This window comes from Theropithecus gelada, chromosome 1 (assembly GCF_003255815.1).
Source record: "Theropithecus gelada isolate Dixy chromosome 1, Tgel_1.0, whole genome shotgun sequence".
Lineage (NCBI taxonomy): Eukaryota > Metazoa > Chordata > Mammalia > Primates > Cercopithecidae > Theropithecus > Theropithecus gelada.
The window spans coordinates 38,898,251-38,925,859 of NC_037668.1; the positions used below are offsets into that span (position 1 = coordinate 38,898,251).

At 45.3% G+C, this 27,609-nt stretch overlaps 1 protein-coding gene and 1 non-coding gene across 4 annotated transcripts in view; both read left to right on the plus strand.

The window, feature by feature from the left end:
- Positions 1-26,994, plus strand: part of UBE4B (ubiquitination factor E4B) — a 149,087-nt gene extending 122,093 nt beyond the window's left edge. For all 3 annotated transcript variants that reach the window (XM_025389232.1, XM_025389240.1, XM_025389248.1), the window contains 7 exons: positions 3,505-3,631; positions 6,901-7,045; positions 14,293-14,427; positions 17,232-17,423; positions 24,389-24,563; positions 25,155-25,301; positions 25,632-26,994. In XM_025389232.1, the coding sequence (XP_025245017.1) occupies positions 3,505-3,631; positions 6,901-7,045; positions 14,293-14,427; positions 17,232-17,423; positions 24,389-24,563; positions 25,155-25,301; positions 25,632-25,693 (983 nt within the window). In that variant the 3' untranslated portion in view covers positions 25,694-26,994. The remainder of the gene's footprint in view (positions 1-3,504; positions 3,632-6,900; positions 7,046-14,292; positions 14,428-17,231; positions 17,424-24,388; positions 24,564-25,154; positions 25,302-25,631) is intronic.
- On the plus strand, positions 9,022-9,124 carry LOC112615419. Its single transcript, XR_003117355.1, has one exon. It is a non-coding gene; the product is annotated as a U6 spliceosomal RNA (small nuclear RNA).
- Positions 26,995-27,609: the final 615 nt, after the last annotated feature.

A 27,609-nucleotide genomic window follows, 5' to 3' on the forward strand; every position in this document is an offset into this window, starting at 1 on the left:
TAAAAAAAAAAAAAAAAAAAAAAAAGAATGTAGGGAAGGACATATACCAAAATATTAACAGTGCATTGGTTATTTTTGAATGATAGCATTATAAATAGTTTTTATTTTTATTTTATTATCTGAACTTCTTAATTTTTCTACAGTAAACGTGTGTTGTTAGTAATAAAGATAAAATAATTTTAGTTAAATTTATTTTGTAGTCAGAGTTCTGGGCCTGTCAGTGTGGCTTCAGGATAAAGAGAGAATGAGAGAGAGAGAGAGAGAGTGTGTGTGTGTGTGTGTACACACAACAGAACTGGGCCTGTTGCCTATGAGACCAGTGCTGGGCCTAGTGGAGGCCTGCTGGGAATGTTCCAGAAGGTGATGGGTGGGGGTTGTTCTCTCTTTCATCTTTGCCATGTGTGCCCTCTGGCCTGGACCACCTCTGTAGTCATGGATGGATGACATCTGTACTAATAATAGCCACCACTCATTGAATGCTTACTAATCCTTTCACTTAATCCCCACAGCAGCCCTAAAGATAGTACTATAAATACCTCCACTTTACAAATGAGGAAACTGAAGCTTAAAAGGGTCAAGAAGCTTGCTGAAGGTCAGTGGCTAGCAAGTGGCAGCAACCTCGCAGATGCCCTTTAGCACAGGTGCCCCTGACTACTACAGCTACTAAGGGACTGGTGTGAGGGTACCCCCGAGGGAGGAATCACAGACATAGTCCCCAGTGCTCATTGCCTCCATGTGAAGACCTGGCTGATTAGGTCCTGGTCCCGGAGCAGATGGGACTCTCAGATATAAATTAGAGTTGCCACACATAAAATCAGTATGTGGAACAAGCTCCTCTTACACCACACAGATAGTATTTTAGCTTAGAAAATGCTCAAGTTAGGCTGGGCGCGGTGGCTCACACCTGTAATCCTAGCACTTTGGGAGTCTGAGATGGGTGAGTCAGTTGACGCCAGGAGTTAGAGACCAGCCTGGCCAACATGGTGAAACCCCGTCTCTACTAAAAATACAAAAGATTATCTGGGTGTGGTGGCGGGGACCTGTAATGCCAGCTACTTGGGAGGCTAAGGCAGGGGAATTGCTTGAACCAGGACCTGGGAGGTGGAGGTTGCAGTGAGCCAAGATCTTGCCACTGTACTCCAGCCTGGGCTACAGAGACTCCATCTCAAAAAAAAAAAAAGAAAGAAAGAAGGCAGCAAGAATACCTGGGGGGAGGAGAGAGAGGTTCAACACAAGTCTAGTCCACTTACGGCCTTCTGGAACAAGGACCTGGGAATTAGAACTTGGGCTGGTATGATTTTGATGGAACAGTACAAGTAAATAAGAAGAAAAAAAATGTTGGGAGAAATGTATATTGTTTCATTTTCTTTTCTTTTTTTTTTTTTTTTTTTTTTTTTGAGGTAGGGTCTTGCTCTGTCATCCACGCTAGAGTGCAGTGGCACAATTACAGCTCCATGCACTCTTGACCTCCCGGGCTCAAGTGATCCTCCTATCTCAGCCTCCCAAGCGGCTGGGACTACAGGCATTTGCCACCACACCTGGCTAATTTTTGTGGTTTTTGTAGAGACCGGGTTTCACCATGTTCACCAGGCTGGTCCCAAACTCCTGAGCTCAAGTGATCTGCCCACCTGGGCCTCCCAAAGTACTGGAAATACAGATGTGGGGCCCTGCTGAGATACATATTGTTACATAATAAATTAACAACGTTTACTGAGTCTCTACTATATTCAGAATTTGGGGCAGATATTAGGGGCATTTTAGGTGATATGAGGCATTGGGTTGGTCCTCCAGTATCTTCCTCTTGTAGGCTGTCCTTATGTCAGCATGCCACACTGTAGCTCACACTTTTATACAATTAATAAATGACATTTAGTTTATTTTAAGGAAAGGTTGACTTAATGAGTATACATAAGTACTTTCAGATCTTAATATGATAGGTGTTAATTATCTTATTCTTTTATTTTTAAATAGCTGTTTTCTTTTTTGGTCACACACACAAAAATATGTTCTTTGGAAAATATAGAAAATATCAAAGACAAGGTATAGTGGCTCACACCTGTAATCTCAGTACTTTGGAAGGACGAGGTGGGAGGATCACTTGAGGCCAGGAATTTGGAACCAACCTGGGCAACATAGACCCCATCTGTAAAAAAATAAAAATGAAAAAAAATGTTTTTGAGACGGAGTCTTGCTCTGTCGCCCAGGCTGTAGTGCAGTGGCATGACCTTGGCTCACTGCATCCTCTGTATCTGGATCTCTGTATCTGGATTCAAGCAGTTCTCCTGCCTCACCCTCCCGAGTAGCTGGAATTATAGGCATACACCACCATGCCCAGCTAGTTTTTGTATTTTTATCAATAGTAAAGGCGTGGTTTTGCTATGTTGGCCAGGCTGGTTTTGAACTCCTGGCCTCAAGTGATCTGCCTGCCTCAGCCTCCCAAAGTGCTGGGATTACAGGCGTGAGCCACCACACCTGGCCGTAAAAAATAAGCCGGGCATGGTGGATGCACCTCCAGTCCCACCTACTTGGGAAGCTGAGGTGGGAGATCACTTGAACCTGAGAGGTTGAGGCTGTAGTGAGCCATTATCACACCACTGCACTTCACCCTGGGCGACAGAGCAAGACCCTATCTCCTAAAAAATAATAATAAAATAATCGGGCATGGTGGCTCACGCCTGTAATCCCAGCACTTTGGGAGGCCAAGGTGGGAGGATCATGAGGCCAAGAGATGAGACCATCCTGGCCAATATGGTGAAACCCCATCTCTATTAAAAATACAAAAATTAGTTGGGCATGGTGGCTTACGCCTATAGTCCCAGCTACTCAGGAGGCTGAGACAGGAGAATTGCTTGAACCCAGAGGCAGAGGTTGCAGTAAGCTGAGATTGCGCCACTGCACTCCAGCCTGGTGACAGCAAGACTCTGTCTCAAAAAATAATAATAATAATAAATTAAAATTTGTCATGAATTCTGAAATTTCTCATGCCTAAGCTTTTGCCATTTGGACAAACAAGTTTGATTTTCATCCCTCTTTAGTAGGTATAGGGATGGTAGACACATTGGTTTTTTTTCAACACCAAAAATGGTCAATAGATAGACACATTTAAGAAGTACGTGGCCCTCAGTAAAATTAAACCTAACTTTTTTATCTGCTGAAGGATGTCCATTTGAGGTGCCATAGATTTTCTGTAAATTAATGACTTAAAATTAGGTGGGGGAGTATGATAATTCAGCTTTTGGTCATTGGTAAGTTGACGCTGTCCTAATGATGGGAGTTTTCCTAGCCCCATTCCTTTCGGTGGTGTGTCGTTGTCAAATCTTCATTGTGAAACTTTTGTCTCTAAAAGCAGCTTATAATTTCTGTCCTGCCTTACATGCAGAGGTGCAAAATTTCACCGGCTCTCTGATGTTGCAGATTTACATTCACTATCATTGTTGGGGCAATAACTGGATTTGGAAAGTAAGAAAGTACATATCCCTCAGTCCCTTTGTCTTTCTTCTTTAGATGTTGAGCATACCGGAGCCACCAGCGAGTTTTATGACAAGTTCACAATTCGCTATCACATTAGCACCATTTTTAAAAGCCTTTGGCAAAACATAGCTCACCATGGCACCTTTATGGAGGAGTTCAAGTGAGTATGGGGCCCCTCGTGTCACAACTTGCTTTCTTGCAAATCGCAGGTAGGATTGCAGCTTAAAAGCTGGCACAGCTGGGTTCTGGTGGACTGTTTGCTTGGTGGTCTCAGACTCCTTTTGAGTTTACCACAAGGTGCCACTAAATGTGGGCAGGATTTTTTAAATGGCTTTGCTTGCAAGATATTGCTGAATTTTAGATTTGTCAAGATACCTTGGGGGTGGTACACAAGCAAAGATCCTATAGGGCAGAGAGTGGTGGCTCACGCCTGTAATCCCAGCACTTTGGGAAGGGCAGAGGAGGGCGGATCACTTGAGGTCAGGAGTTCAAGACCAGCCTGGCCAACATGGTGAAACCTCATCTCTATTAAAACTACAAAATATTAGCTGAGTGTGGTGGCACACACCTGTTATGCCAGCTACTTGGGAAGCTGAGGCAGGAGAATTACTTGAACCCGGGAGGCAGAGGTTGCAGTGAGCTAAGATTGTGCCAGTGCTCTCCAGCCTGGGCCACAGAGCAAGACTCCGTCTCAGGAAAAGAAAAAAAAAAAAAGGCCGGGCGCGGTGGCTCAAGCCTGTAATCCCGGCACTTTGGGAGGCTGAGACGGGCGGATCACGAGGTCAGGAGATCGAGACCATCCTGGCTAACATGGTGAAACCCCATCTCTACTAAAAATACAAAAAACTAGCCGGGCGAGGTGGTGGGCGCCTGTACTCCCAGCTACTCGGGAGGCTGAGGCAGGAGAATGGCGTAAACCCGGGAGGCGGAGCTTGCAGTGAGCTGAGATCCGGCCACTGTACTCCAGCCTGGGCGACAGAGCGAGACTCCGTCTCAAAAAAAAAAAAAAGAAAGAAAAGAAAAGATCCTATGAATATGCTGAGATGTTGGGTTAAGTGTTTTTTTGGTGTTTCTATGATGACAGTGTTAAATGAAGTTGTCAAAATGAGTGAAATGAAATCTTAGTTCTTGAACGTTGGAAGGACTTTAGATTTTGCAACAATTAGGTCAGAGCTGTCATTTAAAGTATCATTCTTTGTAGTAAGGCCCTAAACCTTAATTAAAGACTTTTCATATACCTACCTGAAATCTGAGTGACTGCTTAAACCTGGACATTAGTAATCCCATCTAAATTATCTGTCGGTGTCTAAAAACAAAAGGGAGATGAAGATGCTGAACTCTTGGATTATCAAAAATTTTATCCTGGCCGGGCGCGGTGGCTCAACCCTGTAATCCCAGCACTTTGGGAGGCCGAGGCGGGTGGATCACGAGGTCAGGAGATCGAGACCATCCTGACTAACATGGTGAAACCCCGTCTCTACTAAAAATACAAAAAACTAGCCGGGCGTGGTGGCGGGCGCCTGTAGTCCCAGCTACTCGGAGGCTGAGGCAGGAGAATGGCGTAAACCCGGGAGGCGGAGCTTGCAGTGAGCCGAGATCGCGCCACTGCACTCCAGCCTGGGTGACACAGCGAGACTCCGTCTCAAAAAAAAAAAATTTTATCCTATCTAAGGGCCGGGCGCAGTGGCTCATGCCTGTAATCCCAGCACCCAGGCTGAGGCGGGCGGATCACGAGGTCAGGAGATCGAGACCATCCTGGCTAACACAGTGAAACCCCGTCTCTACTAAAAATATAAAAAATTAGCCGGGCGTGGTAGCGGGCGCCGGTAGTCCCAGCTACTTGGGAGGCTGAGGCAGGAGAATGGCGTGAACCCGGGAGGTAGAGCTTGCAGTGAGCCAAGATCACGCCACTACACTCCAGCCTGGGTGACAGAGCAAGACTCTTTCTGAAAAAAATAAATAAGTAAATAAATAAATAATAATTTTATCCCATTTCTTGGATCTTTTGCAACCCATGTTAGATCTTTGATCAAATCTAGCTATACTTGTTAACCGAATTACTAGTCAATAATATACATATTACCAGTGGAATAACTATTTGCTAGATAGATTTCTGTGGAGCAAACTCTTTAACTTTTTGTTTCCATAAACTGCTCTTATGGTCAGAATTGTGTTCCAGCTAAAGCCTGGCACAAGCTTAGGACATGAGGCAGGCCCATGGCTTGGTCTCTGAATGGTGCTGATTGGAGCACTTGTCCTGAACTTACCATGTTCCTGAGATTGAGGCCTCCTGTCCCTGTTCACAGGAACTTCTCTTCCCCAGGCATGGGCTTACCACCCCCCAAGTGCACAGTTGTAGACCCTGAAGTGTAGCTTCTTTTTTCTCTACGAATCTGGCAGCTCCAGAGTCTAACAGAGGTAGGCCAAGCTATTTCAGTTCACCGACAAGTTCTCGTTATAACACGATTTGCAGAACAGTTCCTTAGATTGGAAGCTTCTGGTTCTAAAGTAAGTTAATATCCCACTTTATCAATATTACAGGTTCCAATTTTTCTTCAGTGCGTCAGTCTTTGTGATAAGGAATAACTATATCAGTAGTTATCTGTTATATGTGGTTAATTATTTGCTTTTTCTTGGTATATTGGTGAGTATATGCGTATTTCCTGTTCTAGTCTGGAGAACGTGTTTTCTCTCAAAAACACTGAGGGAGTGAACTGGGTAAGCTAGGTAAGCTAGGTAAGCCTGCTCTGGTGAGCGGGATGGGGGAGTCAGCATTTGCTGGTTTTCCATGGTGTGACTATTTCCTCCATTGCCCAATTTAAGGTGCCAGGGGAATCTGGTTATAAAATTCTGGAATATTTAGCACTTGACTGTTATCAATCATGCAAGGTGGCTCCAAACACCACTGGAATGAGCTTATCATAAACAATTTAAAAGAATAACAAAAATCCAGGCCAAGTGCAGTGGCTCATCTCTGTAATCCCAACACTTTGGGAGGCTGAGGTGGGAAGAACGCTTGAGCCCAGGAGTTTGAGACCAGCCCTGGCACCGTAACAAGTCCCTGTCTCTACAAAAAATACAAAAGTTAGCTGGGCGTGGTGGCGTGTGTCTGTAGTTCCAGCTACTTAGGAGGCTGAAGCAGGAAGATTGCTTGAGCCCTGGAGGTCGAGGATACAGTGAGCTGTGATCGTGCCACTGCATTCCAGGCTGGGCGACAGAGCAAGACCCTGTCTCAAAAAGAAGATTAACAAAATCTAAAGAGAAGCTTGGTAGTCCTTGAATTCCACAGTGCCTGACTTGTGCCAGGGTAGGCAGGCTTTTAGGGTGAGATAGTTGCAGTGTGGGTGGAGGCGCCTGTTCCCTGGGATTTGCAGTGGCGTTTTGCTTCAGGGAGATGTATGACCATGCACAATATAATTGCCTTTCCAGCTCCGGGAAGCAGTTTGTTCGCTATATAAACATGTTGATAAACGACACGACGTTTTTGCTCGATGAAAGTCTGGAGTCTCTGAAGCGAATCCATGAAGTGCAGGAAGAGATGAAGAACAAAGAACAGTGGGACCAGTTGCCCCGGGTGAGGACGTGGTCCAGAGGCTTGGACAGCTTTGCAGGCCATCTGCCTCTGGACACGGGCAGAGCTGCTTTGGGGCTGCATTTGTGGGTCTGATGATATGCGATCTGACTTGCTGGGATTTTCCTTCCATGAAATCATATTGCAGGGTTGGAATAGGAAAAATCTGAAACACCTTATCTGGAGCTAAGAAATGGGTTGAGAAGTCTTTGAAAATGTACACTGAAAACTTTCTCTGCCTTTTTAATTTTAAAGGACTTTTTTGGAGAAGAGCTTTTATTGTCTGAATATATTAAGATTCATGAACATAATTAGGAAAGAAATCTCTAGAATTATGTCTGCTGGACAAGAGTTTGATTTGTTCCTATGGGCTTCTCTAGGCAACTGTGTGAATCACTCAGGATCCTGGTGGGGTGTTTTTTTTCCTTTCAGTTGATCTTGGGTTTTATATTCAGTTATTAATAGAACAGAGGCCTGGCTTGCCAGGTTCCATGGAAAACACGTGCTGTGCCAGTGCCAGTGCTCTTTCCTGACGTGTGTAGCAGCAGCTGAGATACATCCTTGGTTGCTTATGAGGCCCTTGACAGTTGCTGGTGACTTCTTAGATTGGCCTAGGTTTATTGATTCTGTTCTTGGAATTGTCAGGCTCAGAATCAGAACTGATTTCCATAAGGGGTTCTCATGTCAAAGTGGGGAGGACTGCTTTTTCTTCACTTTTTCTTTTCTTTTCTTTTCTTTTCTTTTTTTTTTTTTTTTCTGAGACCGAGTTTCACTCATGTTGCCCAGGCAGGAGTGCAGTGGTGCGATCTTGGCTCACTGCAGTCCCAGCTTCTCCAGTTCAAGCGATTCTCCCGCCTCAGCCTCCCAAATAGCTGGGATTACAGGCGCCTGCCACCAAGCCCAGCTAATTTTTGTATTTTGTTTGTTTGTTTATTTGGTTTTGAGATGGAGTCTAGCTCTCTCACCCATGCTGGAGTGCAGTGGTGTGATCTCAGCTCACTGCAACCTCTGCTTCCCAGGTACAAGCGATTCTCCTGCCTCAGCTTTCCAAGTAGCTGGGACTATAGGCGCCTGCCACCACACCTGGCTAATTTTTTGTATTTTTAGTTTCACCATGTTAGTCAGGATGGTCTCGATCTCCTGACCTCATGATCCGCCCTCCTCGGCCTCCCAAAGTGCTGGGATTACAGGTGTGAGCCATTGCGCCCGGCCAGCTTTTGTATTTTTAGTAGAGACGGGGTTTCATCATGTTGGCCAGGCCAGTCTTGAACTCCTAACCTCAGGTGATCCATCTGCCTCAGCCTCCCAAAGTGCTAGGACTACAGGCGTGAGTCACCATGCCCAGCCATTTTTTTTTTCTTTTTTAATTTCAACTTTTATTTTAGATTCAGGGAATGGGGTACATGTGCAGATTTGTTATGTGGGTGTATCATGTGATGCTGAGGTTTTATGATTCAACCTGTCGCCCAGGGAGTGAGCATAATACCTAATAGGTAGTTTTTCAACCCTTGCTCCTCCCTCACTCCCCTGTCCCCAGTGTCTATTGCTCCCATCTCTGTCCATGTGTTTAGCTCCCATTTATACCTGCTTTTCTTATGTATTAAAGTTCTACCCATTCTCTGAGTAAGGTCCTATCCAAATACTCACTCAGGTTTGTCTTCGCCTATCAGCATAGCTGAAAATTCTCACGTTTCTCCTTACTTCTGTAACACCCACTTTATACCATTCACAGTGCTTGGTATGCCCAGCTTATATTTTATTTACTTATTTGTTTTTTATTATTATTAATAAATAGAGACAGAGTCTTGATCTGTTGCCTTGGCTGGAGTGCAGTGGCAGGATCATAGCACACCACAGCCTCAACCTCCTGGGCTCAAGTCGTCCTCCTGCCTCAGCCTCCCAAATAGCTGGATCTAAAAGCATGCACCCCCACGCTTGGCTAATTAAAAAAAATTTTTTTTACAGAGACAAGTTCTCACATGCTTCAGCAGCACGTATACTAACATTGGAAAAATACAGAGAAGATTACCATGGCCCCTGCTTGAGGATGACATGCAAATTCATAAAGTGTTCCATCCTTTAAAAATAAATATTAGGCCGGGCGCGGTGGCTCATGCCTATAATCCCAGCACTTTGGGAGGCCAAGGCAGGTGGATCACAAGGTCAAGAGATCAAGACCATTCTGGCCAACATGGTGAAAGCCCGTCTCTACTAAAAATACAAAAATTAGCTGGACGTGGTGGCACACACCTGTAGTCCCAGCTATTCAGGAGGCTGAGGCAGAAGAATTGCTTGAACCCAGGAGGTGGAGGTTGCAGTAAGCCAAGATCGTGCCACTGCACTCCAGCGTGGGTGACAGAGCGAGACTCCATCTCAAATAAATAAATATTAAAATATAATATTTTAATATTTTTGATATTTAATTGCTAGTTTTCCCAAGCTGGTCATATCTTTTATTTACTTATTATTTTGATTATTAAATTGTTATTTTTTATTTTCTTTTGTTTTGTTTTATTTTTTGAGAGAGTCTTACTCTGTCACCCAGGCTGGAGTACAGTGCCGCAATCTTGGCTCAATTTCTGCCTGCTGGGATTACAGGCATGCACCACCACACCTGGCTAATTTTTGTATTTTTAGTAGAGATGGGGTTTTGCCATGTTGACCAGGCTGGTCTTGAACTCCTGGCCTCAAGCGATCCACCGACTTCAGCCTCCCAAAGTGTGGGGATTACAGACATGAGCCACCGTGCCTGGCCTTATTATTATTATTTTTTAATAGAAACAGAGTCTTGACTGGGCACAGTGGCTCATACCTGTAATCTCAGCACTTTGGGAGGCCGAGGCCGGCAGATCACCTGAGGTCAGGAGTTTGAGACCAACCTGGCCAACATGGCAAAACCCAGTGTCTACTAAAAATACAAAAATTAGCCAAGCATGGTGGCGGGCGCCTGTAATCCCAGCTACTTGGGAGGCTGAGGTGGGAGAATCACTTGAACCCAGGAAGTGGAGGTTAGAGTGAGCTGATACCATGCCACTACATTTCACATTTCAGCCTGGGCGACAGTGCGAGACTCTGTCTCAAAAAAAAAAAAAAAAAAAAAGAAGGGAAGAAGGAGAGTCTTGCTCTGTCGCCCAGGCTGGAGTGCAATGGCAGATCTTAGCTCACTACAGCCTACAACCTCCTGGCCTCAGGCAGTCCTCCCACCTCAGCCTCTCAAAATGCTGGGATTATAGTTGTGAGCCACCATGGCCGGCCAGTGTATATTTTAGATGTTGGAATGCAGGTCTATAGCACAGTCGTAGTCAATACTTAATAGCATTTGTTTATGAGCCAACTGAACAAATAATACTGATTTTTCCTCTGTTAATGGATGAAAAAGGCACAAATAGTTCCAGCAATTGCTATTTCAGAAATAATTTTTATTTGGCTTTGAAGTCACTTTCTCCCTCCCACTACCCTGGCTGTTCCTGCTCATCTCCTGACGTCTGTGCTTGGTGAGCTCCGGCACTCGACCCTCAGGCTTCAATTTCTTTCCCACTAGTGCTCTCTAGGTTAGTGTTTCTCAGCGAGGGCACTAGTTGGAATTTTGAGCCTAGTGGAATTTGGTATAATAATAACTCATGATGAGAAACCATCCCATATATTGCAGGACATACAGAATCTCTATTTCGTGCCATTTAATGTCAGGGATGTACCCTCCTACCCCCAGCCATTAGGCAACGAGAAACACTCCCACGCATAACCCAATGTCCCCTGGTGAAAATCACTGCTTGGTGAGCTCAGGTATTCCAAGGCGTTAAATACCTGTATTCTAAAGACTCCAGAATGGATCTCCCCAGCTCAGATTTCACCTGACTACAGGCTTGTAGACCAAGTATTTGTCTATAAGTGTCTACAGGTGTCTCAAACTCACCACATCCAAAACAGAACCTTGATGTTGTCCACATCTCCTGCCTGAGTCTGCCCAATCTCAGTAAATTGTGCCTTCGTTCTACCAGCTGCTCAGGCTCAATGCTTTGGAGTTGTTCTTGATTTCTCTGCGTCTCTCAGCAAATGCCTCTAGGCTCTGTCTTAAAGTATGTCCATTATCTAACCTCTTCTCACCACCTCCAGACCATTGGCATCTCTTACCTGGATTATTGCAGTAGCCCACTGCTTGGTCTTCAACCTCCACTCTTGAGCATGTCCATATCAGGGATGGTGTTAAAAATCTCAGTCTGGGCCGGACGCGGTGACTCAAGCCTCTAATCCCAGCACTTTGGGAGGCCGAGACGGGCGGATCACGAGGTCAGGAGATCGAGACCATCCTGGCTAACATGGTGAAACCCCGTCTTTACTAAAAAATACAAAAAAACTAGTCGGGCGAGGTGGCGGGCGCCTGTACTCCCAGCTACTCGGGAGGCTGAGGCAGGAGAATGGCGTAAACCCGGGAGGCAGAGCTTGCAGTGAGCCGAGATCACGCCACTGCACTCCAGCCTGGGCAATAGAGCAAGACTCTGTCTCAAAAAAAAAAAAGAAAAAAAAAATCTCAGTCTGATCAATATCGCCACTCAGCTCAGCCATTCTGGGCATCCCTTCTCACTCAGAGCCAAATCCCATGATGAGAGCAGCCTACAGCACTCAGCAGGACCTGGCACCACAATGTGTTTCTGCTCTCAGCTTCGGACAGTCTCTCCTCCACTCACTCTACCCCAGCCAGACTCACCTCCTGGCCCTTCCACTGACACGTGAGGGCCTTTGCACCTGCTCTTCCCCCTACCTGGAATGCTCTTCCCCCCAGATTTTCCTGACTCCTTCAGATACGCACTCCCTCAGGGAGACCTTCCCTGACCACCCTTTCCAGAGTAGCATTCCCTGACCCCTGACCCTGCTTCATTTTTCCTCATCACTGTCAGACTTACTGTATCTGTTAGGGTATTTGTTTCTATGAAGCGATCCTCCCTAATGGAATCTAAGCTGCATGAGGGTTGGGAGCCTTATTATTCTATCTCCAGTACCCAAAGGCTGAGGAAAGGCCTGTTGAGACACCCAGGTACACATTTAGGTAGTTCACGCCTGGCTGTTCTTGTGTCTTTCCTGGCGCTGCCTTTCTTTCAGTGGACTCATTCTTGGCCAGGGAACGGCAGGCCCCCCAGTATCCCTGCAGAATGTCCATCAAGCAGACTGGAGCACTTACCCAGAGGGCACTCACTAGCCAGCTTCAGCTACTCCAGCTGTGTTCCTTTCCCAGCAAGAAAAGGCCTCCGAACAGATGTAAGAATTGAGGCTTTTCCTGGTGGGTCTGTGTTTGATCCGTTTCAGAGCCTGCAGTGCAGTACCTGATTGTATCCATTTCAGAGCCTGCAGTGCAGTACCTGATTGTATCCATTTCAGAGCCTGCAGTGCAGTACCTGATTGTATCCATGAGTCAAACAGCTCTTATCATCTCCTCCCCAGTCCATGGCAGAGTTGAAGGAGGAGACTGCGCCAGAGGCAAGCATGCTGACAGTTCTGTGGTGTGACAGCCTCACAGTGTGGAAAGACAAAATTTAAAAAGCTTAGCAGTACACAGACACTTATAGAGGCAGAGAGGCAGACCCCATAGGCCTCAATACTGTAGCACACTGCATCTCATAGTTTTAAAATAATGAAGACTGGCTGAGCATGGTGGCTCACACCTGTAATCCCAGCACTCTGGGAAGCCTAGGTGGGCAGATCACTTGAGGTCAGGAGTTTGAGACCAGCCTGACCAACATAGTGAAACCCCATCTCTACTAAAAATACAAAAATGAGAACAGTCACAATGGCTCACGCCTGTAATCCCAGCACTTTGGGAGGCCGAGGTGGATGGATCACCTGAGGTCAGGAGTTCATGACCAGCCTGGCCAACATGGCAAAAAACCCAATCTTTACCAAAAATACAAAAATTAGCCAAGCATGGTAGCATGCACCTGTAATCCCAGCTACTCAGGAGGCTGAGGCAGGAGAATGGCTTGAACCCGGGAGGCGGAGATTGCAGTGAGCCAAGATCCCACCACTGCACTCCAGCCTGGGCAACAGAGTGAGACCCTGTCTCAAGATAAATAAATAAATAAATAACAACAACAACAAAGAGTTAGCCAGGCATGGTGGCGCACACCTGTAATCCCAGCTACTTGGAAGGCCGAGGCATGAGAATCACTTGAACCCGGGAGGCAGAGGTTACAGTGAGCCAAGACTGTGCCACTGCACTCCAGCCTGGGTGACAGAGCAAGACTCTATCTCCAAAATAATAATAATAATAATAGAAGGCCGAGTACCGTGGCTTACGCCTGTAATCCCAACACTTCAGGAGGGAGATCACCTGACATGCGGGAGTTCAAGACCAACCTGACCAACATGGAGAAACCCCATCTCTACTAAAAATATAAAATTAGCCGGGCACGGTGACATGTTCCTGTAGTCCCAGCTACTCGGGAAGCTGAGGCAGGAGAATTGCTTGAACCTGGGAGGCAAAGGTTGTGGTGAGCCGAGATCGCGCCATTGCACCCCAGCTTGGGCAACAAGAGCAAAACTCCATCTCAACAAATAATAATGATGATGACTAAGTAAAAGTTATTATTAAGGGAAATAAACTGCCCTTTCTTAGTACCATGATGTGTGTCAGATACTATATTCGATTCTCTTATTTCATCCTGCATAGAAGTTGATGGTGACTTTCTTTTTTTGAGACGGAGTCTGGCTCTGTCACCAGGCTGGAATGCAGTGGCGTGATGTCAGCTCACTGCAGCCTCCGCCTCCTGGGTTCAAGCAATTCTCCTGCCTCAGCCTCCTGAGTAGCTGGGACTACAGCTGTGAGCCACCATCCCCAGCTAATTTTTGTATTTTTAGTAGAGATGGGGGTTTCACCATGTTGGCCAGGATGGTCTTGATCTCTTGACCTTGTGATCCGCCCACCTCGGCTTCGAAAAGTGCTGGGATTACATGCATGAGCCACCGCACCCGGTAGATGGTGACTTCTTTTATCATTGAGGAAGCAGAGGCTCATGGGAGGTAAATAAGGCACCAATGTCACCTGGCTGGAAGTCTCAAAGAGCTCCGAGGCTGAAAGGATGAAACTTCAGTTATCTGGGATGAAACTTCAGTTACCTGGGAAATTTGCTGTGGTGGGCGGTTCCATCATTCCCTAAGCATGTTGGATTTATCACGCACTTTCCAGTTATGCGCTTGGCGCTTTGCTGAGCTGATGACCAGGACCGAGCCTTACTTGGCGATTGTTCGATGTGTCCTAGGATCAGCAGCAGGCCCGTCAGTCTCAGCTTGCTCAGGATGAGCGCGTGTCCCGCTCTTACCTCGCCCTGGCCACCGAAACTGTGGACATGTTCCACATCCTCACAAAGCAGGTCCAGAAGCCCTTCCTCAGACCGGTGAGTAGAAACCAGGGGCTCTGTTTGGTGGTTTGGACTCTACATTCAGACTCTCTCACTTATAACTTCAGCAGTTGTTGAAGTCCTGGAAATTTTAGTATCATAGTCACCAATAAGTGAAATTCTGTTACTGATTTTGTTCCCAGTTATGCTAGTTGATACCAGACTCTGTTGATGGACTGAAGAGTAGATGTCTGATGTCACCACATAGTCTACAGCCACTTCCAAATGCCTTAGTGCACTTTCTGCTTAGACAGTACGTTGGATTATTCATGTTGATGTCATGACATATTTTTACCATTATTGATTCCTATATTTTATTTATAGAAAAAGCATAAGGTAACAGCCGGTGACAATGGAAGGATATTAAGTAGAATCATTGAGACTGTGTAAGATCTTTGGCTCTCTCAGTTGTACCTTTGTTACACTCAGGAAGCCAAAGGTTACTGAGAGCCGGCCATCACTAAGGTTTATGGTGGATTGCAAATAGTCAAAATGTTTGTCCTCAACTAACGAGACCTGGTTCCTGTTACTAAAATTGAAACTGAGCAGCATCACTGAAGATCTCTGCCCTGCTTCAACCACACCCACCACAAAGTTGAGAAGCTTTGTGGTGTGGCCAGGACAAGTATAGTGAGAAAGGCAAGATGGGGGATCTAAGATTTGGTAGCCATTTGCCTGTGTGGAGACGTGTTTACTTTGCAATGGAATACGATATACTTACTGTGTATTTCCCCTGATTTCCTGTATTTGCCCTTACCTCCATTATGTGACTCCTGTCGTCTCCAGCAGAGGCACTATTGCCACTCCCTGTCCTGGGGGCAACTTTTCCACTCTTTCCACTTTCCACCTCATGTCTCTTCATAAACAGATTTCAGTTCAAGACCCATGGAACACGAAACAAAACAGCTCACTGCCCAGACACTGGCCTCCCTTCAAGGTTTGCAGAATTCTGTGAAAGCCAGATAGCAAATAGTTGATTAATTCCTCTTTAACAAGGTCAACACCCACCTGTTTTGTAGACTTGTTGGGAAGATTAAGCGAAAACACACATAAAAGTACCTGGCCTAAGGCGGGCATGGTGGCTCATGCCTGTAATCCCAGCACTTTGGGAGGCCAAGAAGGGTGGATCACCTGAGGTCAGGAGTTCGAGACCAGCCTGGCCAACATGGCAAAACCCCATCTTTACTAAAAATACAAAAATTAGCCAGGCATGGTGGGGTGTGCCTATAATCCCAGCTGCTTGGGAGGCTGAGGCAGGATAATCACTTGAACCCAGGAGACCCAGGTTGCAGTGAGCCAAGATCACACCACTCCAACCTGGGTAACAGAGCAAGACTCTTCTCAAAAATAAATAAATAGGCTGGGAATGGTGGCTCAAGCCTGTAATCCCAACACTTTGGGAGGCCGAGACGGGCAGATCACAAGGTCAGGAGATTGAGACCATCCTGGCTAACACGGTGAAACCCCGTCTCTACTAAAAAATACAAAAAACTAGCCAGGCAAGGTGGCGGGCACCTGTAGTCCCAGCTACTCGGGAGGCTGAGGCAGGAGAATGGCGTAAACCCGGGAGGCAGAGCTTGCAGTGAGCTGAGATCCGGCCACTGCACTCCAGCCTGGGCAACAGAGTGAGACTCCTTCTCAAAAATAAATAAATAAATAAATAAATAAATAAATAAATAAATAAATAAATTCATTTTAAACCTGCTCATAGACCTGAGCCATCTGTACACCATAGCCCTGTTCTTTTGGCTCCAGCCTTATGCCTGTGCCTGCTGTGATATTTTCATTTCTTTTGCTGCACTGTTTACTATCTGGCCTTTGCAGACAAAGTATAAAGGCATTTCACTTTGCAAACCTTTAAGGTTTGCATTTTCACCTTCTTCACTGACTAGCTCAGATCTCTCCTACTTCAAACAAAATGACCAACTCTGTCCTGTTATGACTCCTTTATTTTACAACTTTTCAACAGTGAAATACAGGAGTACTCTGTGCAAAAGCAAATTCTTGAAAAGCTAAGTATATGTCGAATTTGAATAAATCCAGTTATTACATTTCATGAAAACCTTGTGACTGAAAGGAACGCTTTCATGACTCCCTTTTATGGCCAGTGTTTAATGCTCTTTAAGCCACATCTTCCTGTTTCAGGTTTGCTTAAAACCATTCATGCCCAACCGTAGTGAGTACTGAGTCACCTTGTGAGATTCCTGCATAGATTATTATTATTTTCCAGGTGTTTCATTTAAGTTTACTCTGTCTCATTGACTGGATTTAAAACTATTCAAGACATAACTTCTATCTTCTTTCCTTGCTTTACTTTGTTATCTGTATCTGGTAAGTACATAAGAATGGCACAGACTGAACTGCCAGGGGCTTTTAACATTTAAGGGGAAAAAGGTTGATGAAATATTGGCTGGAAGAAGTGACTCAAAACTTTTTTGGCTCAGATAATGGTAAGATTTGTATAATTTTCTCTCTTTTACTTGTTTCTCAATGAATTTGGAGTGATACTTTTTTAAATTAAAAGCATAAATTTAAAGAAAAGTTTGGCTTCTGTTGGTATTTATAAATAAATATTTCATCAGCCTGCAACATTCCATTAAGTATTAGAATTATCAGATCGGAAATGGGGAGTAAAGTTGGAATATAATGTTGTCTTTCTTCAGCTTGTGATACACAGCACCTGTATGGATTCTTTGAAGACTAATCCAACCAATTCCTGTTCCTCCACTGAAATGGGAGGTTTTGGTCCTTTTCACTTGTCTCAACAGCATGAATTGTCCTATTATCCTGTGATTTCCTAGGAACTTGGACCCCGATTGGCTGCAATGCTGAACTTTAATCTTCAGCAACTCTGTGGCCCCAAGTGCCGTGACCTGAAAGTTGAAAACCCTGAGAAATACGGCTTTGAACCAAAGAAGCTGTTGGACCAACTGACGGATATTTACTTACAGCTGGACTGTGCCCGGTTCGCGAAAGCCATTGCTGACGATCAGGTCAGTGAGTTGAGTTGGTCTCTCTGTGAGTTTACTGGCGGATTTGAAGATAATAACCACAGTGGCCAGGGAACTTGTCTGGTATCAGTGAAGATGAATGGGTTGTTTTCCTCTGAGTGTGAAGAGTAGATTTGGGCTCGGTGTGGTGGCTCAGGCCTATAATCCCAACACTCTGGGAGGCCAAGGCAGGAGGATTGCTTGAGGCCAGACTGCAGTGAGCCATGATTGCACCACCACACTCCAGAATGGGCGAGAGAGAGAGAGATCCTGTCTCAAAAACGCAGTGGCTTATACCTGTAGTCCCAACACTTTGGGAGGTCGAGGCGGGCAGATCACGAGGTCAGGAGTTCAAGACCAGCCTGGCCAACATGGTGAAACCCCATCTCTACTAAAGATACAAAAAATTACCTGGGTGTGGTGGTGCATGCCTGTAATCTCAGCTACTCGGGAGGCTGAGGCAGGAGAATCGCTTGAACCCAGGAGGCAGAGGTTTCAGTGAGCCGAGATTGTGCCACTGCACTCCAGCCTGGGCAACAGGGCGAGACTCTGTCTCAAAATAAATAAGTAAGTAAAAAACAAAAGTAAAGAGCAGATTTGGTGCTCTGATCCCTTTCCAGTTGAGTTCTTACCCCATCTTTGTAAGGGCCTTCTTGACAAATCTGTTACATTTCTGAAAAGAGCCCGATTTCTCAAGGGATCAGAATCTTCCTCCCTAGTCTCCTGCTAGAATGCTGTTATTTTTGGGGTTGTGTGGATTGAAAACCTCGTGTGGTTATCTTTACCTTCTTCCCTCTCCTTTATTCCATGGCTCTCCTGTGAGCAGATCTGTCTGTGTGTGCTTCATTTCCACAGCCACCAATTTAGGCTAAGCTGTCCTCGTGTGATCTTCTAGTCATCTCATAAAGGGCTGGCCCTGTCCATGGTCCGTTCTGCCTCATTTTCAACGTCCTCACAGCTAATGTTTATTAACTGTACACCGCATTTCACCCCCTTTTCACATCTCTACCCATTTAGTCCTCACAAAATTCTTTGGTGTAGGTTCTATTAAAGTCTTTGTTTTAAAGTGAGGAAAGAGGGACAGAGAGGTTAAATAGCTTGCTCAAGGTCAGAGAGTCATTGTGGGACAGAGGCATGATTGATGTCCAGGCAGCCTGGCCTTGAACCCATATCCTCAGTCTCTCTGCTGTCCACTTAAAAAGCCCACAAAGAACCACGCTTGTTTCTTTGTCTCTGTCTTTGTTCACACTACTTACCCAAATACTATTCATGGCTCAGGTTAATCATCAGTAGGCGTTCTAGAAGGTTCTTTACCCATATCTCATCCAAAGGAATAATGTTACAATAGAAGCATTGTAGGTACTTTTTTTTAGTGACAGCTTTATGGAGCTATAACTCACATATTTAGGTGCTTTCTGATGTAGCAGGGGAAGTGGTCTTAACAAAGGATTTGCAGTGGAAAAAAAATACATAGTCATGTTGTGTTTCTGTCAATGATGGACCACAAAGACCAAGTGGCGCCATCATATTATAATACCGTATTTTCACTGTACCTTTTCTATGTTTAGAATACTCACCATTGTGTTACAACTGCCGACAGGATTCAGTACAGTCCCACACTGTACAGGTTTGTAGCCCAGGAGCAATAGGCTGTACCATAGAGCCTCGACGTGGTGTAGGCCACGCCATCTAGGTTTGTGTAAGTAAATTCTATGATGTTTACACAACAACGAAATCGCCTAACAAGACATTTCTCAGAGCGACACAGGACTGTATGTCTAAAGCAGTTTTTTCATACAAAGTAGTGGTCTGTAAGAGGGTTAGGAAATTGTAGTTACTTGTAGGAGATGTTAAAATATATACTGCTTTACTAGCCCCCGACTATATAATACTGCACTGATTTAGAAACAGAAGGCAAGTCATAGCCTGCAGTGAGGGAAAGAAAAGGGAAGCACTTAGCCATTGAGGTGGGGTCCACACCTGACTGTAGCTGGAGTCTCCAGCCAAGCCAGAGGTCAGTGTGGAAAGCCCCTGGGGCTCTTCCATCGTTACTGTAGAGAGGCTTGGAAGAGCTGTTTAGTGTGAGCCCTCTCCAGGGTGGTTGTGTTGTGACTGCCACATCACAGGCACTTAACGTAACACACAGAAGGTTTCAGTGTGGATGGGCACAGCACGCCCAGTGAGGTGATGCAAAGCAAGTGGGTGACAAAGGAGTGCTTTGAGCGGCCTGTCCTTGGTGACCAACAACACATTTCATTGCCTGGTCATGCCTTGGACTATGGTGCTGGCCTCTGGTGGCACCTGGCTTGAGTCGTAGACAGCAGTTTCTGGCACAGTGGCACACAGGGATCCTTGAATGTTTAGATAGTCCTGTTCTTCCAGAGCGGTGAAACAAACACACACTTGCCAGTGACGCATGGAGAGAAAAGCATATTTTAAGAAGTGTTGGGGCTGGACACAGCGGCTCACACCTGTAATCCCAGCACTTTGGGAGTCCAAGGTGGGTGGATCACAAGGTCAGGAGTTCGAGACCAGCCTGGCCAAGATGATGAAACCCTATCCCTACTAAAAATACAAATATTAGCCGGGCACAGTGGAAGGCAGCTGTAATTCCAGCTACTCGGAGGCTGAAGCAAGAGAATAGCTTGAACCCAGGAGGCAGAGGTTGCAGTGAGCTGAGATCATGCCGCTGCACTCTAGCCTGGGCAACACAACAAGACTCCATCTCAAAAAAAAAAAAAGTGTTGGGCTGGGTGCGGTGGCTCACACCTGTAATCCCAGCACTTCGGGTAGCCGAGGTGGGCAGATCACCTGAGGTCAGGAGTTTGAGACCAGCCTGGCTAACGTGGTGAAACCCTGTTTCTACTAAAAATACAAAAAATTAGCCAGGCATGGTGGTGTGCGCCTGTAATCCCAGCTACTCAGGAGGCTGAGGTAGGAGAATCACTTGAACCCGGGAGGTAGAGGTTGCAGTGAACCGAGACTGCGCCACTGCACTCCAGCTTGGGCAACAAGAGCGAAACTCCGTCTCGGAAAAAAAAAAAAAAAGAAGTGTTTTTGCTTCCTTTCACAGTGTGGTGTTTATGCTGATTATTGGGTATTTTCTGTTTATATTGGCCATAAGCTGATTAGGGGCCTGCTTACTTGATTGTTGTAGAAGAGAGCTTTGGTGGAGCAGGGGGCGGTAAGTGCAAAAGGATGGACGACGGCTGGCAAGCACTGGGGAAGAGATTATAGAATTGCATTTTCTCCTTTGGAAGCAGCAGTATCTTAGCTGGCTTTGGTTTGGTTTGGTATGTCTTGTTTTCCTGGGAAGACAAAGGAAGAAGAAAATGACAGCTTTGCAGGTAAAGAAACTGAGAGGCTTCTGTCCCTCTATACCAAGAGTAAGCTGAAGACTCATGTCCAGAAGGCTGACAAAAAGGTGCCTGGATGGGCCGGGCGCCGTGGCTCACGCCTGTAATCTGAGCACTTTGGGAGGCCAAGGCAGGCAGATCATGAGGTCAGGAGAGCAAGACCATGCTGGCTAATGCGGTGAAACCCCATCTCTACTAAAAATACAAAAAAATTAGCCGGGCGTGGTGGCAGGCGCCTGTGGTCCCAGCTACTCGGGAGGCTGAGGCAGGAGAATGGCGTGAACCTGGGAGGCAGAGCTTGCAGTGAGCCAAGATCATGCCACTGCCCTCCAGCCTGGGCAACAGAGCGAGACTCCATCTCAAAAACCAAAAAGGTACCTGGATGAAGAGCCACTGCACTTGATGCTCAGGAATCTGAGGTCAGAGCTCCACGCCAGAGAAGTGGGATATCACATTGGTCCCAGGAGCCAAGAGGACCAGGATAGGGAGATATTAAAGTGGCCTAGACTGTACCTTTATGGGCAGATGACAGTTCCGTGGACAGACTGCATATCTGTTGTCCATGAAGCATTGTCTGTTAACACCATTTTCCATTAAAAAAGAAAAAAGATTCAGCATCTGCTTAGAAAATAAAAAAAACAAAAATCCCATCAAAGTCACGCTTCCCCCCATGCAGTCAGTCTTTCCTAAGTTAATTGCTCCCTCCACTAACCTACCACAATACGAGTCTGCATCTCACAAATTTAATGCTTCATTTTCTGTTAATTTTTTCTTCTTTATTGAGGTAAAATTCATATGTAACATAAAAGTAACCATTTGAAAGTGTACCATTTGGTGGCATGTAGTGCAGTCACAGCGTTGCACAGCCACCGCCTCTACCTAGTTCCACAACATGTATCACCCTGAAAGGAAAAGCTTAAAGCAGTCACTGTCTAGACCTCTTGCCCCAGCCCCTGGCAATCACAAATCTGCTTTCTGTCTCTCTTTTCCTATTTTTGGATTTACTTATTCACCTATCCTGGATATTTCATATAAATGGACTTATACAGTGTGCAACCTTTGATGTCTGGCTTATTTCACTTAGCATCATGTCTCAAGGTTCATTTGTGTTGTAGAATGTATCAGTATTTCATTCCTTTTCATGGCTGAATAATATTTCGTTGTATGGATATACCACCATCTGTTTATCCTCATCCATTGATACACATTTGGGTTGTCGCCAACCTTTGGCTGTTGTAAACAGTGCTGCTGTGAACATTCGTGTACAAGTATTTAAACACCTGTTTTCAGTTATTTTGGGAATACACTTGGGAGTGGGATTGTTGGGTCATGTGGTAATTCCATGTGTAACTTTTTGAGGGATGCCAGAGTGTCTTCGACAGCTGCTGCCCATTTGACATTCCCACTGGCAATGTATAAGGTTTAAGTTTCCATTCTTTCTCATTTTTTTTCTTTTGTTTGCTTTATATTCTTTCCATCATGAAGTTTAAATTAAACATGTTAATTTGTTTTTGTTTCTTAAATACTCATGCTAGTAGAAGTGACATGGTATTTCATGGTGGTTTTGATTTGTATTTCCCTAATTACAAATACCATTGGACACCTTTTCATGTGCTTACTGGCCATTTTTATGTTTTCTTGGGAGCAATGTCTATTCATGTTCTTTGACAATTTTTTAATTGGGTTGTTTGTATTTTTGTTGTTGAGTTGGAAGAGTTCTTTTTTTTTTTCTTTTTTTTTTTTTTTGAGATGGGGTCTCCCTCTGTTGTCCAGTCTGGAGTGCATTGGTATGATCTCAGCTCACTGCAACCTCTACCTCCCAGATTCAAGCAATTCTCTTGCCTCAGCCTCCCAAGTAGCTGGGACTACAGGTGTGCACACACACGCCTGGCTAATTTTTTTTGTATTTTTAGTAGAGATGGGGTTTCACCATGTTAACCAGGATGGTCTCGATCTCCTGACCTCATGATCCGCCTGCCTCGGCCTCCCAAAGTGCTGGGATTACAGGCGTGAGCCACCGCGCCCAACCAGAAGAGTTCTTTTGTATTCTGGATGCTAGGTGATATCATATCATTGGATATATGATTTGCAGATATTCTTGTGTTAGTCCATTGCATCACTATACAGAAATATCCAAGGCTGGGTACTTTATAAAGAAAAGAGGTTTAGGCCAGGCACAGTGGCTCACGCCTGTAATCCCAGCACTTTGGGAGGCCAAGGTGGGCAGATCACCTGAGGCCAGGAGTTCCAGACCAGCCTGGCCAACATGGCAAAACCCTGTCTCTACTAAAAATACAAAAAAAATTAGCCAGCCATGGTGGCGCACACCTGTAATCCCAGCTACTCAGGAGGCTGAGGCAGGAAAATCACTTGAACCCAGGAGGCGGAGGCTTCAGCGAGCTGAGATCGTGCCACTGCACTCCAGCCTGGGTGATAAAGTGAGACTCCGTCTCAAAAATTAAAATTAAAATGAACTGGGCACAGTGGCTTGCACCTGTAGTCGCAGCTACTTGGGTGGCTAAGGTGAGAGGATTGCTTGAGCCCAGGAGTTTGAGGCTGCAGTGAGCCATGATTGTACCCCTGCACTCCAGCCTGAGCGACAGAATGAAGCTCTGTCTCAAAATACATATATATATTTATAGTAAAACATATGTGGCCAAAACACTGGCCACTTGTTTCGCGATGGTGATACCAATACAAATATATATCATCACTAAGCTAGTGGCCAGTGTTTCTGCTATATGTGTTTTACTATGAATACAAACTACAACATACTTTGCTATTTGGCATGGCAGTCATTTTTGTGAATTAGACACTTGTGAGGCAGATGTTACTCTGCCCATTTTACACTCAAAGAGCCTGGGCTCAAGAGGGTTCACATTTGCCTGTGACCGCACAGCTGGTAGGTGGCAGGACCAGAATCCAAGTTCAGATTTGTCTGGGTCCATGGTGGGCGCCCGTCCTCCACTCCACATCTTCCCTTCCTGGGGACATAAATTGTGTCTGTTCCCGGTCCTGTTCATCAGTTCACCGGGGTGGTCTCACGTCCATGGAGCCCCTGACATGTGCTGTGCTGAACAAAATGAGCTTGAAGGAGGCTTAAAAGTGAACAAGAGAAAGCTCATCTAGAGTATGAACAATAGTGGATTGTTTTTACCATGCTTACCTTTGTGGAAGAGAGCTGAAATTTTCACCTCTTCTTACAGGCTAGCAGGGCACAGTGTCCCCCCAAGGACTGAAATAGACTAGCTTTCCTTCTCTTTTTAATGTTGAAGCTTTAAAAGAAATGCATGCCAGCTGTAAAAATTCAAAAAAAAAAAAAAAAACCCCATCTGCCTCAGGCCTGCAGCCCTCTCCAGAGGGAGTGACCTCGTACAGTTTGGCGCATATTATTCCAGTCCTTATCCATTTGTAAGCGTGAAAAGTGCATACTTTTATGTGGCTATAAATGCATAAAGACTGGGATATATAAAATATATAAGTATATATAATTTTAGGGCTTCTTAAGGGGGGAAAAATCCACAAATGGATTATACTTTGGATATTTTCTGCAGCTCGCTTTTTTCCACCTCACATACCTTTACGTCTCACGTTGCCATTCCTCCTTTGCAGAGATCCTACAGTAAGGAGTTGTTTGAAGAAGTAATTTCAAAGATGCGGAAGGCAGGGATCAAATCCACAATAGCGATAGAAAAATTTAAGCTGCTCGCCGAGAAAGTGGAGGAGATAGTGGCCAAGAATGCACGCGCAGAAATTGACTACAGCGACGCTCCTGATGAGTTCAGAGGCAAGTGGACTCGTCATTTTTATGCTGATTTCTTTTGAGTTAACTGGAAATCGATAACATTACAAGAGGACATCCTGTGCTATTAATTTTTTAATGGTGCGCTAGAGCTGCTTTTTGAGGCAATCTGTCTTAAATTACATTTGCCTATTTTTAGCTCATATTGTAAATTGAGAGGAAGAAACATTGTTAGCCTGACTTAAAGCCAGAGAACAGCCCTGAAGATTCTAAGGGCAGGGCTGCCTTTGCGAGTGGGGATTCACATTTTCAAAGAAGAATTCCCCCAAGTCCTAAGGCAAAGGATTCCAGCCTGCCGTCCTCCCCACGGAGCCTGTGGGGCCTGCTGCTGGGTCTGTCCCAGGCCCTTTCTTCTCTGTTCCCTCCCCCAGCAGTAGCTGACAAAGGAGTGCCTTCGCCTCTACAAAAGGCAATGTATATGCCTTTATTGAAGGCTGATTTCCTTCTAAACCTGGGGGCCTCTCAGGGGCCCTTTGATTGCTGTTCCTTTGGATAGATTTTTCGCCAGTAGGAGCTTTGTTTTCTTTTTCAGTCTTGGGCTGTCTTACTAGAGTTTGCTTTGCTTTGTCCCTGCAGACCCTCTAATGGACACCCTCATGACTGACCCCGTGCGGCTGCCCTCCGGCACCATCATGGACCGCTCCATTATCCTGCGGCACCTGCTCAACTCCCCCACGGACCCCTTCAACCGGCAGACGCTGACAGAGAGCATGCTGGAACCAGGTAGAGGAAGGCGCAGTTCGAGGCGCAGCGCTGGCATCAGTGCCAAGAGACAATGCCCGAGTCACATATCGGAGATGAAACAGAAGGGAAATTTATCAAATGCAGAAACTACCTAGTTTATGACACTCTATAGCAAAGACCCAAAACACTCTTGGCCCTTTTTCCCTGTAGACGTCCAGTCCCTCCCTCTCGTCCCAGTCCTTCTGCAGTCTTCGGCTCAATGAGGGAATGAATGGCCTTTTCTTCCCATCTATACAGAGTGACAGGCATCCTCTCTCAGGAGGAGCCCTCCCATCTGGGGCATTAATCCTCCTTTTTCTCTTTTCTCAGTGCCAGAACTGAAAGAGCAGATTCAGGCATGGATGAGAGAGAAACAGAACAGCGATCACTAAACCGTTCCGCCGCCCACCCTCTGCTAGACACAGCCAAGGCCAACGAGGCAAGCAGAAGCAGCGGCCGCAGCAAAGCTGCCATTCACGTGTTGGAGGCCAAATGTGGCAAACCACCCAGGCCCACCCAGAGCGAGCAAATGCTGAGACCTGGAAGGACACGGATGAGAAGAGGAGCCCGGTTCCTGTACATATATTTAAGTGACAAACACGCTCAAAAGCTTAAAGGACAGGTTTTATGGTTGCTTGTGTAATAAAGCACGTCCTTCGTATGTCACAGTTTGGGGCAACTGAAGTCTTTTAGTGATGGCTGATGGGTCTGGGCAGCATCCCTTCATGAATTTTTTTTTAATCCAATATCCGTTGATTTGATTGTGATTAGAGAACCTTGGACATTTTGCTGCTAAAGAATCTTTTCTCCCCTCTCCCCCTTCCTGACCCTACTTGCACTGCTGTGGATTTTTTTAAGAGAAGCAAAAACAGAAGTAAACCCCTCTCCCCGGCCCACCAAACATATATTCTGTGAGATAACTGTGCCTGCTACCAAGTGTTCATCCTGGGATCGTATTTTTATATCATATTCACATATTTGTTTTTTTAATTGGTGTTAGATGACATGATTAATAAAAAAGGCAAGATATTTTCAGAATTTGAATTTCAGTTTTTTTTCTTTTGAAATGTCCCTTTAAGATTTTTTTATTCTAAACAAAATAAAGAAAATCTTGCTGCTCTGGTCCTTGTAATAAGCCTCTATTAGGCACCTGAGGAGCAACTGCAGCAAAATCTAGGGGTGTCAGTGTATCAGGACTTATGTGACTTACCGTATTTTGGGAAGATGAGGGTTGGGTTTTTTGTTTTTGTTTTTGTTTTTGTTTTTGTTTTAATGCTATGTGACAGTTCGAAACCTTCACAGTTATCCTCTGGGGGTAAATCAATTCCTCAACCCTTGGGTGTGTGAGTTTGAGGCAGGGTCATTTGTATGATGTGTTTGGCCTTACCAAAGCAAAAGAGGGTGCAAGAATGTGGGAGTATGTCTGCTGGTTTCAACACACACAGACAAACACAGCCACACGCGCACACAAGTATCAGACTTTTTGTATTACCGCTCCCTACTTAACATACTTGAATTCTTGAATTTCCTTTGGGGTAAAAAAGGATTTGAAACCATAAAGTGTTCTGAAGAAATTAAGTCTATAAAAAACATACTTTCTTTTTTCTTTTCCTTTTTTCCCCTCCACAGACAATGTCCTCTGTTCAATTCCTAACGCAAACTACAATAAATGGTGATACACATTCAGAAGAAATCTTCTTTGAGTCTCTTCTTTTTTTGTGGGAAAAAAAAAAAAGGGCAGGGGGGGTGGGTAAACAAGAGCCAAATGACTGCGTGTGGTGAATGGTCTTTCCTGGATCCAATTAGGAGCTGCTATTTTTAAAAGAACACTTCCTTATTCATGTCAGTCTCGATGCGACATTTGGTTCTCATTTCACTGTTTGCTGATTTCAGGGGGTAAGCTTTGTCATATTCAGTCTTCCTCCTTTCTCGAGTTTCTTCTGCCTTATCTCAAGTATCTTCCTAGATTCTTCCTCAGGCCGCGCACAGTGGCTCACGTCTGTAATCCCAGCACTTTGGGAGGCTGAGACGGGTGGATCACCTGAGGTCAGGAGTTTGAGACCAGCCTGGCCAGCATGGTGAAACCCCATCTCTACTAAAAATACAAAAAATTAGCCAAGCATAGTGGCAGCGCCTGTAGTCCCATCTACTCGGGAGGCTGAGACAGGAGAATTGCTTGAACCTGGGAGGTGGAGGTTGCCGTGAGCCGAGATTGTACCACTGCACTCCAGCCTGGGTGACAGAGGGAGATTCCATCTTAAAAAAAAAAAAAGATTCTTCCTCAAATCCAACTCATTTTTATTAGCAT